At 49.7% G+C, this 15,533-nt stretch overlaps 1 protein-coding gene across 2 annotated transcripts in view; it reads left to right on the forward strand.

Annotated features, from left to right (window-relative positions):
- rab32a (RAB32a, member RAS oncogene family) overlaps positions 1-15,533 on the forward strand; it is a 46,485-nt gene that overhangs the window by 11,790 nt on the left and 19,162 nt on the right. For both annotated transcript variants that reach the window (XM_053647448.1, XM_053647440.1), the window contains exon 3: positions 6,312-6,589. In XM_053647448.1, the coding sequence (XP_053503423.1) occupies positions 6,312-6,589 (278 nt within the window). The remainder of the gene's footprint in view (positions 1-6,311; positions 6,590-15,533) is intronic.

Consider the following 15,533-nt stretch of genomic DNA (forward strand, 5'->3'; position numbering starts at 1 on the left):
GTAATCTCTGATGCTTGTCTAATGCAAGTAATTTGACGCCCCGTTCGGACACGGTGCATAAGAACGACTCCAAAGGCACGGAAGAACGAGCAGCTCCTCGACTCCCGTTCTGAGCCTGATCACGCAGAGCTCGCTTAAACGAGACTCCAGGCGGAAATCGTGGAAAAAGCAGATGAAAACCAGGAGCTCTTTTCTTGCGTGTCAGCCGCCCTGGGCGTTCACCTGGGGTTAAAAGGAGTAAATTTAGCCTGGCAATTAAGAGCAATTAGCCGCCAAGAGACCTGCAGAGCTTTTTGGCGTGTAAAGTATGCAGCTGAGAGTGCGCGGATAATGAAACGGAAACCGTTGGGCACGTCTCTGTGTGTGTGTGTGTGTGTGTGTGTGTGTGTGTGTGTGTGTGTGTGTGTGTATATGTATATGTTGGTTGGTGTATATAAGACTAAGCCTGAAATAAATTTAAAGTGCTTCGAAATATCAATCTAGCATTATTTTTCAACTCTGATACATATTGCTGCATTATGTTGTATTAGTGAGAGACTCCTTGCCTCTGTGTGTGTGTGTGAGAGAGAGAGGCAGGGGGGTGAAGATCAGGAATCAGAAAGCTAAGCATGCATAATGAAGAGTGTGTTTATTTCCCCTGTGTCCCATTCATGTCCCTCAGTTCTCCTCTAATGAACTCCATTAAACAGGGTTCTAACCCCTGCACAATGATTAAATGGGCCATTCCATATCAGGACCTTGGATCTCAGCGATATTGGAGCCACAGCATCAAGAAAGTCATATATAAAGGAAGGCGATGTTCTTTTATAACTTTGATTAGATACAAACTTGTCTAGAAATTCCACCTTTTGAAAGACTCTATCGTAACTTGAAACTAAAGCGCTGGTGATTATCAGAGAGATGAAGATCTAAAAACGACATTCAAAGCCTTACTATTATGCCCCTCGGATCCACTGTATAACCAGGATATTTAATACACTGTAATCAGGATATTCTACCGTCTATTACAAATGTTCAGTACACACATTCTTCCTGTCGGTGTTTGTATTGCATACTCGTGTTCTCTTACACTGAGTTTTTAGTCAAAATGAATTATTGCTTAGGAAGTATTTCAAAGAAAATCACCCCCCCCCCCTTGTAATTGGCCTTCATCTGTGAAATATTACAACAGCCCCCCCACCCCCCTTTTTATCCCATCCATCTTCAACCGCTTACTCCTTTACAGGGTTGCGGGGGAACCTGGAGCCTATCCCAGGAAGCATCGGGCACAAGGCGGGGTACATCCTGGACAGGGTGCCAGTCCATCGCAGCCCCTGTTTGACTTGCACCTCAGTTGAACTGTCATTGTCTACATTTACATGCACATGAATATTCCTATATTAATCAGAATTTGCCAATATTGAATTCATGTGAACGCTGCAATCCGATCTCCTGCCTGATTTCAGATTAAATGTTCTGATTCCCTCCCCTGGATTATGCCTGTTTTAATCAGACATTTGTTGCATGCCAACACCTTATTCAGAAAATCCACCGAAAGATGTATGCGCATGCTCGGTCCGCAAGGTATTGTGGGTGCTAACAGATGCTCAGCTGTAGGCTAGGTATTTAGGAATGGCAACTCGGGCATACTTGCAGTACAACAACCGTGTATACAGGAACATTCCGATGCCTGTACTCATATAAACATCGTATTCGGAATACGGCTGCAACCCGAATGATAGACCTTAAACGGAATTCGACGTGCATGTAAACGCAGGCCTAGTCATTGAAAACAAGGAGCATTCTATGAAAGTGGAAGATAAGGTGACAGAATTTCATAATTTAGGATTAGGGTGTAAAGCTATATCGAAGATGTCCCAGTAAGCACTGCTGGATCAATAGTGAGGAAGTGGAAGCTGCATCACACCACCCAAGCACAATCTAGACAAAGCCGTCCCTCAAAAACAAGCCAGAGACTGCTGAGGGAAGCTTCAGCGAGGCAAACAGTCACTCTGAAGGAGTAATGGAGTACAGAGTGGCTGAGAGTGGAGTGAAGGTGCACCAGACAACCATTTCAAGAGCTCTTTTGACTTTGAAAATGTACTTTATTGGTAGGGCTGCCTCAACTAATCGATAATTTAAAATAATCGACAACGAGTTTCATTATGGATTAGTTGGGTCTGACGTCACTGTGGATAACCCCAGTCAGTGAAGTCACTTCACAACGGAGAAAAACGCATTTCTATTAATAAAACGCATCTGATAAACAGCGGAGGTCACAGAGCGAGCTGCTCCTGTGGGAAAAGTGCACGATCCAGGTGTTTTATATTAAGTACTTCAAACAAACTCGTAAGTGTATTAACGTGGCTTGTCGTGTCAGACAGATGCGTGTGCTGTTTAACGTGTTCCAGACGTGGTTTCTTCAGCGCAGAAATGATATTTTAAACTTTATATCCTTATCTGTAAACGTTAGAAATTCATGCCAGTATTTCCATTTGAAATACATAAAGGCTCATCCTGACAGCGAGCGAGTCTCCATTAAACTTCACTGAATGAGCACGAGTCCACGCATACGTGTCAATCAAACAGCACGTAATAGACAGGAAGCACAATAACTCTGACTAAAATATTCATTTTGATCAAATATGCTGTCGGATGCTATATTTAGAGGTATTTAGAATCCAAATTAATTATGTTTTTTATGAGCGCAGAAACTGTAATGGGGTTATAACATGTAATTTTAAAAAGTGTCGTACATTTACAGAATAAAATAACGTTACTGTGTTCAGATGAGTGAATGTGTACGTTACTGCAGAACATTCAACCTCTTACCAGTTAACACTTAGTCTGTGCTTTTGTTTTTCTATTTTAGCATTTTTAATATAGTGATTTTTTTTCTTCTGCTTTAAAGCTTGTGTACAATCAGTCTTTTTTAGTTAGTTTTTTTTTTTTCTTTGCATAGTGTATAGCAGAGCTCACATAGATGCATTTAATACCTTTTTCATAGCCTTCAGTTTGCGCAATGTTTGAAGGACAACATTGGGCAGAATGTGAAATAGCATGTTTTTTTTTTCCCGAAAATAAAAATTGGTCTTTTAATACGATTAACCGAAGAAATAATCGATAATGACCGTTAGTCGCAGCCGTACATGTTGGTTTGCAATAAAATAAAAATACTGGCTGGAACAATCTGTCTGAGTGTCGTTTATAATCCAGATGAATCTGATGACTTTTATGGAGGTTGAATACTTTCTCAAGCCACTGTCTGTGTCCTAAAAGTAATTACACGTACAGTTCCAGCAGGCATTTATTGTTCCATTAATCTTTGGCTGCAGGTTAAAAGATGTCTGTTTATGATGAGGTTGGGGGGAGGAGGGGGGGGGTTCTACATCATCATGGTCGTGTTACACAGGCGTTTAAGTATTCATTCAGGATATTGACATTACCAAGTTCACACCCACAACGCGTGGGGATTTTTCTTGCGTAGAAGTTTTTCAGTAACGTATAGATCACAAACATTTGCCTTTAAGCCCAAAAAGTCCAAAGAGGAAAAAATACTGACTGACTGAAGCAGATCATAGTTTTCCTTTGCTGTCACCTGCGGCACGATGTAACACATAAAAGCAAGAAGCCGTTCAAAAGAAAGAAATGCAACAAAAGACTAATGCGATTCATATATAAACAAGATGGCAATCATTTCAAAAAGCATCTGATAGAAGTCTTATAACTTGACAAAACATTGCTTCATGAATATACTCATGTCTTTGGGTTAATTCAACAATATGGTTTCCCCCTCATTATTCCGCTGCTTATATAAGAGCACTTCCTATTTTTAAAATTTTTTTTTTTGCATGATGAAAACCTGAAGCTAAGGCAGGTGTGAGAAAGAAATATATATATATATATATATATATATATATATATTTTTTTGTTTGTTTGTTTTTTTGCTGTTGAGAGTTGCAGCAAGTGACTGGAAAGGCTGTAGAAATATTCATTTTGTATTGTGTTCCTACAGGTAATCGTGCACACAGTTTAATGTGTAATGCAATCATGTGCACGGTTTAAAGGAGAACCTAAAATACACACTCAAGATTAAATATTCTAGTTGCATCAAACTCTCAGACAGCGTAGCTGGAATTAATACTGCTCCTCGCTCGAGCTTGTCTCGCATACATAAAAAAAAATTATTTCAGTTTAAGGTCATAATTGTTCGTGTCTGACACACACTTCTGTTTTTGGCAAGCATAGATTGCACTTATATAGTGCTTTTATCCAAAGCACTTTACACTGTGTCTCATTCACCCATGGTAGCAGAGCTGCCATGCAAGGCGCTAACTTGCCATCGGGAGCAACTTGGGGTTCAGTGTCTTGCCCAAGGACACTTTGGTATGTAGAGTCGTGTGGGCCGGGAATCGAACCGCCAACCCTATGATTAATATACAAACATCTCTACCACCTGAGCCACAGCCACCCAACAGAGAAGTCCTGCATCAGGCACTGCTGGGATATGAACCCAGTAATCTCCTGTTTATGAGACAGGCACTTTAACCAACTAAGCCACAATGCCACATATTGTACATATGCGTTTGAATTAGGCTTGTGTTATTTTGGTTTTCACCTGCTTGCGATTTATTAAAAATTTTTCAATATTGTGCTAAACTATTTAATCATCCTGAATTAATAACCTAAAAAAGAGCATTTTTTCCCGCCTTTTCAGGTTTAAGGAGAGTAGGGAAGAGTGTAATAATATTACCAGCTGTGCAGTCGGGAGCTGCTTGCAGGCAGCGGCAATCGCGAAAGCTCAGCCGGATGATCAGGTGGTTTTAGAGCAAACTGTAAATAAATAAATGAAAGAAAAGTAACAGTACAATATAATCCTTTCACAAATGGATAGTCTAATGTCCACATGGCCGACATTTTTATCTGCTGCTGGCGCCACAATAACAACATATATAATTACTTTCTAATTATCATCACCATTAAAGCACACTTATTATGGTGTTGAAACGTGCCTAATTTTGTTTTAAAGGTCTCATAGAATGTATTTACATGCGCAGTGTCACAAACGATTCGTTAAATTATCCGTTCTAAAGGATTCATTCTAAACTCCTCTTTTCAGAGAGCATATTCTGCTCTGATTGGTCAGATGTCCCAGTCTGTTGTGATTGGTCTAACGCTGTGTTTCAAAAAGGAAACGCCCACTGCCGTAACGAGTTTCAGCTTCATCTGTCAGCGAGCAGCCGATGAAGAGCAGAGGCGGGGCTTTTTGTTACAAACCTACGTAGGTTAGTACAGGAAGTAAAGTCTGGAATCACTAACGACTCGTTTCAGCTGTTCAGAATCGCTTCCTTCTTGTGGGAGTCAATAACTCTGTTTGTCGTGCGCTTTGATTTTTGAAACCTTGCAGACTTTTTACATTCACAAACAGCTGTATAACACGCTACATGAAAGGTGGTAATATTTGAAAAACCATAATAGGTGCACTTTAACATTGTAACGGGTTAGATTTGACACTTGGTTGTACACCTTTTTAATATTTTAATAGACCTTTTAATAGGTCACATCGTTGTGGCTGGGAGCCAGTGTACCAGAGAGACGTTTTATCTTTCAGTCTAGTTTCCCTCCTGCTCATTTATCGATCTCTGCATTAAGGCTGCCGTGCATTCGATGCGGAGAGAGGTCAAGTTCAGTTTCACTTATTCCATTTCTTAGCCGGTCACAGAACTGCCTTTTTATCGCAGCCTTCGAGCGAACCTTTCACTTATTCCATTCTTACGCCTTATTCATCATCCCTGGTCTCGATATCGCATCACACACACTTGATTTTCTGGGATTTCAAGTCCCCCAGCTTTGCTTGATCTCTCATCCTACTGGATGAACTATGTGCAGGAATCTGACTCGAGCTCCTTATTTAGGTCAAAAATATCCGACTAAACGGCGTTTTAAAATAAATAAATAAATAAATAAATCACGTTTCTGCCAGTTATTTGTCACTTACAGTATCCTCCCTTTTTGTTCTTTTCTTCCTTTAGTTTTTTTTCCCGCTGCTTAATTTTGTTAGATGTCGCTTCCAGTGTAATGTAATACTATGCTGTACGTTGCCAGTTTGAAAGGCGTGAGACGAGCCGTTGTTCAGAATTAGGCTACATGCCAGCCTTGCAGCACTGCTAGGATCTCGGCGGAATGAGAAAATTAGTGGAGCTGAAATCTGATCCATATGGCCTCATATAATGCGAAAAAGCCATTTTTTGTGTGTTTAGCGTGATGATCTTAAGATCCTGAAGTCTTAAGAAACTCGAATCTGTATAACGTGTATCTTTTGTTGCGTTTAGGTCAGGAGCGCTTTGGGAACATGACCCGAGTATACTATAAGGAGGCAGTGGGAGCGTTCGTGGTGTTCGACGTGACCAGAAGCTCCACGTTCGAAGCCGTGTCGAAGTGGAAGCACGACTTGGACAGCAAGGTGAAACTTGCAAACGGCAACCCTATCCCGTCCGTCCTGCTGGCTAATAAATGCGACCAGAAGAAAGACAGCTCTAATAACGCCTCGCTTATGGACAACTTCTGCAAGGAGGCCGGCTTCCTGGGCTGGTTTGAGACATCAGCCAAGGTAACTCATCATACGCACGATCTAGACTTGAGTGGTTTGGCATTTTTCTTGATCGTTCACCTGACGGTCCTGAGCTCACGAGTTCGAATCCCGTCCGTGGCCAGGCGTCCACGGGCACAAAACTGGCCATGCGGTCTGGCTGGGAGGGGCAAACACTCTCTCTCCCCTGTCAATCACAGCAACCGTAGGCTAGGGAAGGGTGATATGGACTTAAAAGTATATCACGATATTTTCTGGTATTTTATTGATAACGATATCAGTGACGACATAAATATAGTACCATGCACCACTGTTTTTAGCTACATGTGACTGCTGTGATCTTGAGAGCCTCAGAAACATAAACATTGATCTAAAAATAAAACTGGTTTTCTGTAACCAAACCAGTTCCAGATTGTAGAGGTAGCTCCTTGTTTAGCGATAAACTCCTCATCAGCTTCACGTCCGTCTTCCGCCGTACCGTCGCACACAAATACGTCATCAACAAGGCTTTATCGTTGTTATCGCGGGAAGACTAATTCTTATTGTGGGGAGAATTTCTACCAGTATATCGCAAACGATAAGATATCGCCCATTTCTTCCGTAGGTGTCTGTGAGCTCATGAGGGCAGATAGCGCTTTCCTCCGAGCGTGTGATGCCGCATGAGCATGAAATAAAAATAATCAAATAAAAACTGTCCAGTGCTGGTGCTCCAGGATTATACGATTGTGAAAGACCCTTCCCCTACTACAAGAATGATCCACACTAAGCAGATCAAAGCTGTGTGAAATCAGCCGTGCTTGACCCCATGTTTGAAATTCCCAACATATTTTCCAGAATTATGACTAAGATAGGACTTTTAACCAAAGCCGTTCTTCCACATCAACATGGGTAATGATCTGAAAAAAGCAAGAAGTGTGCAAGTATGTAAGACTTGTAAAAACGTCCTGTTGATGTTTCTAAGCAAGAAAGCTATGGAGTAGCTGAGAAAAAAAACTTAGATTTGTTTTAAAATTTTCAATTAAGACATTTTGAAAGTGAACAGAAACCTGTGCATCATCTGCTCGATCCGTATCCGTTCCGAGCAGGTATCAACTCCTCCAGGATTCTGCGATCGCAGAAATATGCACAATGTTCGGAGGCGCTTGAGATTGCTCAAAATTACAGCAGGTTTTTCTGCAGATTTGGGCCGAGACACGTCGTGTGACGTCATCGCAACGCACGTTCAGCCGAAGCCCTCTTCGATTCACGTGCGTCGAACGTGAGGACCGCTAAAAGCGCTCATTTACCGACAAACATCGCTCCGAAACAGCGTGCACGACAATTTCCGCAAATTGCATCGCAAGTTTTGAGAAAAGCAGCAGAAATATCAAGCATTTTTGGCTGCAACAATCATAAAAAAACTCCAGGGAATCCTGTACGGACTGATGTATTCAAGGAAGATTAAATACGGCTTGCTTTCTGAATTAACTGTTTATCACCTTTTGGTGTGTGTGTGTGTGTATGTACGTGTGTATGTATGTATGTATATATATATACACATATATATGTGTGTATATATATATATATATATATATATATATATATATATATATATATATATATATATATATATATATATTATATAAGATAGATAGATCTGTTTTGACCTGGATAAAAGGGACAGCCTGTATACATGGCAGTGGTGAGGCCCATAAATGAGGCATATTTGTTGAGCCAACAATATTATTGTGTTTAGTAGCTGAATGCAACAGCTGAATTGTAAAAGAAAATTAAATAAAATAAAAACAAATTGAAAGCGTTCCCAAACTTAAACTACATTTAAAAACATTGAGCAAATTCATGCCATTTATCCACCTGGACACTGGCTTGTTTTTAGTCCTTTCTTTCTCAAGTTATCTGGACTGATTTTCAGAATGGTAATAAAAGTTAGCATGTTATCCTTAACCGGTACTGCATCTGTTTACTGGAGCACTGTACTGATGGAAGAAGCAGAAAAACCGGAACCTAAGTGCATTAGCAGGTATTACTAGGTAGTAAGGTGCTGCATTTCAAATATGTTAAATGAATTCAGACTGTACATGAAGTGACGTATAGTGTGTGGGTAAATATTATGATGGGACATTTTGCAGTGTATTTGTTTCAGTTGTAACGGCTTTGTCAGGCAAACTGGTGTTTATGAGAAATTCTCCTAGTGTAAACCGCTCTGTCTGTTTAACACGTACACATACAACCTGCTGGGTGTCTGGCTGGCTGACAGCGGGAAGGAGAAAAGTGTGTTTGTGTGTGAGTGTATGAGCGTGTGTGCGTGTCAGTGAGTGTGTGTGTGAGTGGGTGGGTGGGTGTGTGTGGGAGTGGGGGTGTGTGAGTGTGGGGGTGGGTGTGAGTGTGTGTGTGGGTGGGTGGGAGTGTGTGTGTGTGGGTGGGTGGGAGTGGGGGTGTGGGTGGGTGTGTGGGGGTGTGTGAGTGGGGGTTGGGGGGGTGTGAGAATGTGTGTGTGTGAGAGAGTGGGGGTGTATGAGTGGAGGTGTGTGTGTGTGAGAGAGTGGGGGTGTATGAGTGGAGGTGTGTGTGTCTGAGTGGGGGGGTGTGTGAGTGGGGGGGGTGTGTGTGTGGGGGTGTGTGTGAGTGAGTGGGTGGGGGTGGGGGGGGTGTGGGTGTGGGAGTGGGTGTGGGTGTGTGTGTGTGTGGGAGTGAGGGTGTGTGAGTGAGTGGGTGTGTGGGGGTGTGTGAGAGTGAGTGGGAGGGGGTTGGGGGGTGTGTGTGAGAGTGGGGGTGTGTGTGAGAGTGGGGGTGTGTGTGAGAGTGGGGGGGTGTGTGAGAGTAGGGGTGTGTGTGAGAGTAGGGGTGTGTGGGGGTGTGGGTGTGTGTGGGAGTGGGGGTGTGTGAGTGTGGGGGTGTGTGTGAGTGAGTGGGTGGGGGTGGGGGGGGTGTGGGTGTGTGTGTGGGAGTGGGTGTGGGTGTGTGTGTGAGTGGGTGGGTGTGTGTGTGGGAGTGAGGGTGTGTGAGTGAGTGGGTGTGTGGGGGTGTGTGAGAGTGAGTGGGAGGGGGTTGGGGGGTGTGTGTGAGAGTGGGGGGGTGTGTGAGAGTAGGGGTGTGTGTGGGTGGGGGTGTGGGTGTGTGTGGGAGTGGGGGTGTGTGAGTGTGGGGGTGTGTGTGAGTGAGTGGGTGGGGGTTGGGGGTGTGTGAGTGGGGGTGGGGGTTGGGGTGTGTGTGAGAATGTGTGTGTGTGTGAGTGGGGGGGGTGTGGGTGGGTGTGTGTGGGAGTGGGTGTGTGGGTGGGTGGGTGTGTGTGGGTGTGTGTGGGAGTGGGGGTGAGTGTGGGGGTGTGTGTGATTGAGTGGGTGGGGGTTGGGGGGGGTGTGGGAGTGGGGGTGGGTGTGTGGGGGTGTGTGAGTGGGGGTTGGGGGGGGTGTGAGAATGGGTGTGTGAGAGAGGGGGGGTGTGGGAGTGGGGGTGGGTGTGTGGGGGTGTGTGAGTGGGGGTTGGGGGGGGTGTGAGAATGTGTGTGTGAGAGAGTGGGGGTGTATGAGTGGAGGTGTGTGTGTGTGAGTGGGGGTGTGTGTGAGTGGGGGGGTGTGGGTGTGTGTGTGTGAGTGGGTGTGTGTGTGTGTGGGAGTGAGGGTGTGTGAGTGTGGGGGTGTGTGTGAGTGAGTGGGAGGGGGTTGGGGGGTGTGTGAGAGTGGGGGTGTGTGTGAGAGTAGGAGTGTGTGTGGGTGGGGGTGTGGGTGTGTGTGGGAGTGGGGATGTGTGAGTGTGGGGGTGTGTGAGAGTGAGTGGGTGGGGGTTGGGGGTGTGTGAGTGGGGGTGGGGGTTGGGGTGTGTGTGAGAATGTGTGTGTGAGTGGGGGGTGTGGGTGGGTGTGTGTGTGTGGGTGGGTGTGTGTGTGTGTGAGTGGGGGTGTGTGTGTGTGTGAGTGGGGGTGTGTGTGTGTGTGAGTGGGGGTGTGTGTGTGGGGAGGTGTGTGTGTCTGTGAGTGGGTGGGTGTGTGTGAGAGTGGGGGTGTCTGAGTGGAGGTGTGTGTGTGTGTGTGAGTGGGGGTGTGTGTGTGTGTGAGTGGGGGTGTGTGTGTGTGTGAGAGTGGGGGTGTGTGTGTGTGTGTGAGTGGGGGTGAGTGTGTGTGTGAGTGGGGGTGTGTGTGTGTGTGTGAGTGGGGGTGTGTGTGTGTGTGTGTGTGTGAGTGGGGGTGTGTGTGTGTGAGTGGGGGTGTGTGTGAGTGGGGGGGTGTGGGTGTGTGTGTGAGTGGGGGTGAGTTTGGGGGTGTGTGTGATTGAGTGGGTGGGGGTTGGGGGGTGTGTGTGAGTGGGGTGTGTGTCTGTGAGTGGGTGTGTGTGTGTGTGAGAGTGGGTGTGTCTGTGAGTGGGGGGTGTGTGTCTGTGAGTGGGGGGGTGTGTGTGAGTGGGTGTGTATGAGTGGGGGGGGTGTGTGAGTGGGTGTGTGTGAGTGGGTGTGTGTGAGTGGGTGGGGGTTGGGGTGTGTGTGAGTGAGTGGGTGTGTGTGAGTGGGTGGGGGTTGGGGGGTGTGTGAGTGGGGGTGTGTGTGTGAGTGGGGGTGGGAGTGGGTGTGTGTGTGGGAGTGGGTGTGTGTGGGTGGGGGTGTGTGTGAGTGGGGGGGTGTGGGTGTGTGTGGGAGTGGGGGTGAGTGTGGGGGTGTGTGTGATTGAGTGGGTGGGGGTTGGGGGGTGTGTGGGAGTGGGGGTGTGTGATTGTGGGGTGTGAGTGAGTGGGAGGGGGTTGGGGGGTGTGTGAGAATGGGGGTGTGTGTGTGAGAGTGGGGGTGTATGTGAGTGAGTGGGGGTGTGTGTGAGTGGGGGGTGTGGGTGTGTGTGGGAGTGGGGGTGAGTGTGGGGGTGTGTGTGATTGAGTGGTTGGGGGGTGTGTGGGAGTGGGGGTGTGTGAGTGTGGGGGTGTGAGTGAGTGGGGGGGGTTGGGGTGTGTGTGAGAATGGGGGTGTGTGTGAGAGTGGGGGTGTATGTGAGTGGAGGTGTGTGTGTCTGAGTGGGGGTGTGTGTGTGAGTGGGGGGTGTGGGTGGGTGGGTGTGTGTGGGAGTGTGTGTGTGTGAGTGGGGTGTGTGTCTGTGAGTGGGTGTGTGTGTGTGTGAGAGTGGGTGTGTCTGTGAGTGGGGGGGTGTGTGTCTGTGAGTGGGGGGGTGTGTGTGAGTGGGTGTGTATGAGTGGGGGGGTGTGTGAGTGGGTGTGTGTGAGTGGGTGTGTGTGAGTGGGTGGGGGTTGGGGTGTGTGTGAGTGAGTGGGTGTGTGTGAGTGGGTGGGGGTTGGGGGGTGTGTGAGTGGGGGTGTGTGTGTGAGTGGGGGTGGGAGTGGGTGTGTGTGTGGGAGTGGGTGTGTGTGGGTGGGGGTGTGTGTGAGTGGGGGGGTGTGGGTGTGTGTGGGAGTGGGGGTGAGTGTGGGGGTGTGTGTGATTGAGTGGGTGGGGGTTGGGGGGTGTGTGGGAGTGGGGGTGTGTGATTGTGGGGGTGTGAGTGAGTGGGAGGGGGTTGGGGGGTGTGTGAGAATGGGGGTGTGTGTGTGAGAGTGGGGGTGTATGTGAGTGAGTGGGGGTGTGTGTGAGTGGGGGGGTGTGGGTGTGTGTGGGAGTGGGGGTGAGTGTGGGGGTGTGTGTGATTGAGTGGTTGGGGGGTGTGTGGGAGTGGGGGTGTGTGAGTGTGGGGGTGTGAGTGAGTGGGGGGGGTTGGGGTGTGTGTGAGAATGGGGGTGTGTGTGAGAGTGGGGGTGTATGTGAGTGGAGGTGTGTGTGTCTGAGTGGGGGTGTGTGTGTGAGTGGGGGGTGTGGGTGGGTGGGTGTGTGTGGGAGTGTGTGTGTGTCTGTGAGTGGGTGTGTGTGTGTGTGAGAGTGGGTATGTCTGTGAGTGGAGGTGTGTGTGTGTGAGTGGGGGTGGGAGTGGGTGTGTGTGTGGGAGTGTGTGTGGGAGTGGGTGTGTGTGTGGGTGGGTGTGTGTGGGGGTGTGTGTGAGTGGGGGGGTGTGGGTGTGAGTGTGGGGGTGTGTGTGATTGAGTGGGTGGGGGTTGGGGGGTGTGTGGGAGTGGGGGTGTGTGATTGTGGGGGTGTGAGTGAGTGGGAGGGGGTTGGGGGGTGTGTGAGAATGGGGGTGTGTGTGAGAGTGGGGGTGTATGTGAGTGGAGGTGTGTGTGTCTGAGTGGGGAGGTGTGTGTGAGTGGGGGGTGTGGGTGGGTGGGTGGGTGTGGGAGTGTGTGTGTGTCTGTGAGTGGGTGGGTGTGTGTGTGAGAGTGGGGGTGTCTGTGAGTGGAGGTGTGTGTGTCTGTGAGTGGGCTGTGTGTCTGTGAGTGGGTGTGTGTGTGAGTGGAGGTGTGTGTGTCTGTGAGTGGGGTGTGTGTCTGTGAGTGGGTGTGTGTGAGTGAGTGGGTGTGTGTGAGTGGGTGGGGGTTGGGGGGTGTGTGAGTGGGGGTGTGTGTGTGAGTGGGGGTGTGTGTGTCTGGGTGGGAGTGGGGGTGTGTGTGTGGGGAGGTGTGTGTGTCTGTGAGTGGGTGGGTGTGTGAGAGTGGGGGTGTCTGTGAGTGGAGGTGTGTGTGTCTGAGTGGGGGTGTGTGTCTGTGAGTGGGGGTGTGTGTGAGTGGGGGTGTGTGTGAGTGGGGGTGTGAGTGGGGGTGTGTGAGTGGGGGTGTGTGTGTGTGTGTGTGTGTGTGTGTGTGTGTGTGTGTGTGAGTGGGGGTGTGTGTGTGTGTGTGAGTGGGGGGGTGTGTGAGTGGGGGGGTGTGTGAGTGGGGGGGTGTGTGTGTGTGAGTGGGGGGTGTGTGTGTGTGAGTGGGGGGTGTGTGTGTGAGTGGGGGGGTGTGTGTGTGAGTGGGGGGTGTGTGTGTGAGTGGGGGGGTGTGTGTGAGTGGGGGGGTGTGTGGGGGTGTGTGGGGGTGTGTGAGTGGGGGGGTGAGTGGGGGTGTGTGAGTGGGGGGGTGAGTGGGGGGGTGAGTGGGGGTGTGTGAGTGGGGGGGTGAGTGGGGGTGTGTGTGGGGGTGTGTGAGTGGGGGTGTGTGTGTGTGTGTGAGTGGGGGTGTGTGTGTGTGTGTGAGTGGGGGTGTGTGTGTGTGTGAGTGGGGGGGTGTGTGTGTGTGTGTGAGTGGGGGGGTGTGTGTGTGTGTGTGAGTGGGGGGGTGTGTGTGTGTGTGTGGGGGGGGGTGTGTGTGAGTGAGTGGGTGTGTGTGAGTGGGTGGGGGTTGGGGGGTATGTGTGAGTGGGGGTGTGTGTGTCTGTGGGTGGGAGTGGGGGTGTGTGTGTGGGGAGGTGTATGTGTCTGTGAGTGGGTGGGTGTGTGTGTGAGAGTGGGTGTGTGTGAGAGTGGGTGTGTGTGAGAGTGGGTGTGTGTGAGAGTGGGTGTGTGTGAGAGTGGAGGTGTGTGAGAGTGGAGGTGTGTGAGAGTGGAGGTGTGTGTGTGTGAGTGGAGGTGTGTGTGTGTGAGTGGAGGTGTGTGTGTGTGAGTGGAGGTGTGTGTGTGTGAGTGGAGGTGTGTGTGTGTGTGTGAGTGGGGGGGTGTGTGTGTGAGTAGGTGGGTGTGGGTGGGGGTTGGGGGGTGTGTGAGTGGGGGTGTGTGTGAGTGGGGGTATGTGTGTCTGTGGGGGTGTGTGTGTGGGGAAGTGTGTGTGTCTGTGAGTGGGTGGGTGTGTGTGTGAGAGTGGGTGGGGGTTAGGGGGTATGAGAGCGGGGGTGTGTGGGGGGAGGTGTGTGTGGGGAGGTGTGTGGGTGGGGAGGTGTGTGAGTGAGTGGGTGGGGGTTGGGGGTGTGTGAGAGGGGAGGTGTGTGTGGGGAGGTGTGTGTGTGTGAATGAGTGGGTGTGTGTGTGAGTGAGTGGGTGTGTGTGTGACTGAGTGGGTGGGGGGTGGGGGTTGGGGGTGTGTGAGTGGGGGTGTGTGAGAATCAGTGTGTGTGTGTGAGAGTGGGGGGGTGTGAGTATGTGAGTGGAGGTGTGTGTGTGTCTGTGAGTGGAGGTGTGTGTGTGTCTGTGAGTGGGGTGTGTGTCTGTGAGTGGGAGTGTGAGTGTGGGGGTGTGTGAGTGGGTGGGGGTTGGGGGGTGTGTGAGAGTGGGGGTGTGTGAGAGGGGAGGTGTGTGAGAGGGGAGGTGTGTGTGGGGAGGTGTGTGTGTGAGTGAGTGGGTGTGTGTGTGACTGAGTGGGTGGGGGTTGGGGGTGTGTGAGTGGGGGTGTGTGAGAATCAGTGTGTGTGTGTGAGAGTGGGGGGGTGTGTGTCTGTGAGTGGAGGTGTGTGTGTGTCTGTGAGTGGAGGTGTGTGTGTGTCTGTGAGTGGAGGTGTGTGTGTGTCTGTGAGTGGGGTGTGTGTCTGAGTGGGAGTGAGAGTGTGGGGGTGTGTGAGTGGGTGGGGGTTGGGGGGTGTGTGAGAGTGGGGGTGTGTGTGTGGGGAGGTGTGTGTGGGGAGGTGTGTGTGTGAATGAGTGGGTGTGTGTGTGAGTGGGTGTGTGTGTGTGAGTGGGGGTGTGTGTGTGTGAGTGGGGGTGTGTGTGTGTGAGTGGGGGTGTGTGAGTGGGGGTGTGTGTGTGTGTGAGTGGGGGTGTGTGTGTGTGTGAGTGGGGGTGTGTGGGTGTGTGGGGGTGTGTGAGTGGGTGTGTGTGTGTGTGTGTGTGTGTGAGTGGGGGTGTGTGGGGGTGTGTGAGTGGGGGTGTGTGAGTGGGGGTGTGTGTGTGTGTGTGAGTGGGGGGGTGTGTGTGTGTGTGTGAGTGGGGGTGTGTGTGTGTGTGTGTGAGTGGGGGGGTGTGTGTGTGTGTGTGAGTGGGGGGGTGTGTGTGTGTGTGTGAGTGGGGGTGTGTGTGTGTGTGTGTGAGTGGGGGTGTGTGTGTGTGTGTGTGTGTGTGTGTGTGTGAGTGGGGGTGTGTGTGTGTGAGTGGGGGTGTGTGTGTGTGTGTGTGAGTGGGGGTGTGTGTGTGTGTGTGAGTGGGGGGGTGTGTGAGTGGGGGGGTGTGTGAGTGGGGGGGTGTGTGTGTGTGAGT

Source organism: Ictalurus furcatus, chromosome 2 (genome assembly GCF_023375685.1).
Source record: "Ictalurus furcatus strain D&B chromosome 2, Billie_1.0, whole genome shotgun sequence".
Classification (NCBI taxonomy): domain Eukaryota; kingdom Metazoa; phylum Chordata; class Actinopteri; order Siluriformes; family Ictaluridae; genus Ictalurus; species Ictalurus furcatus.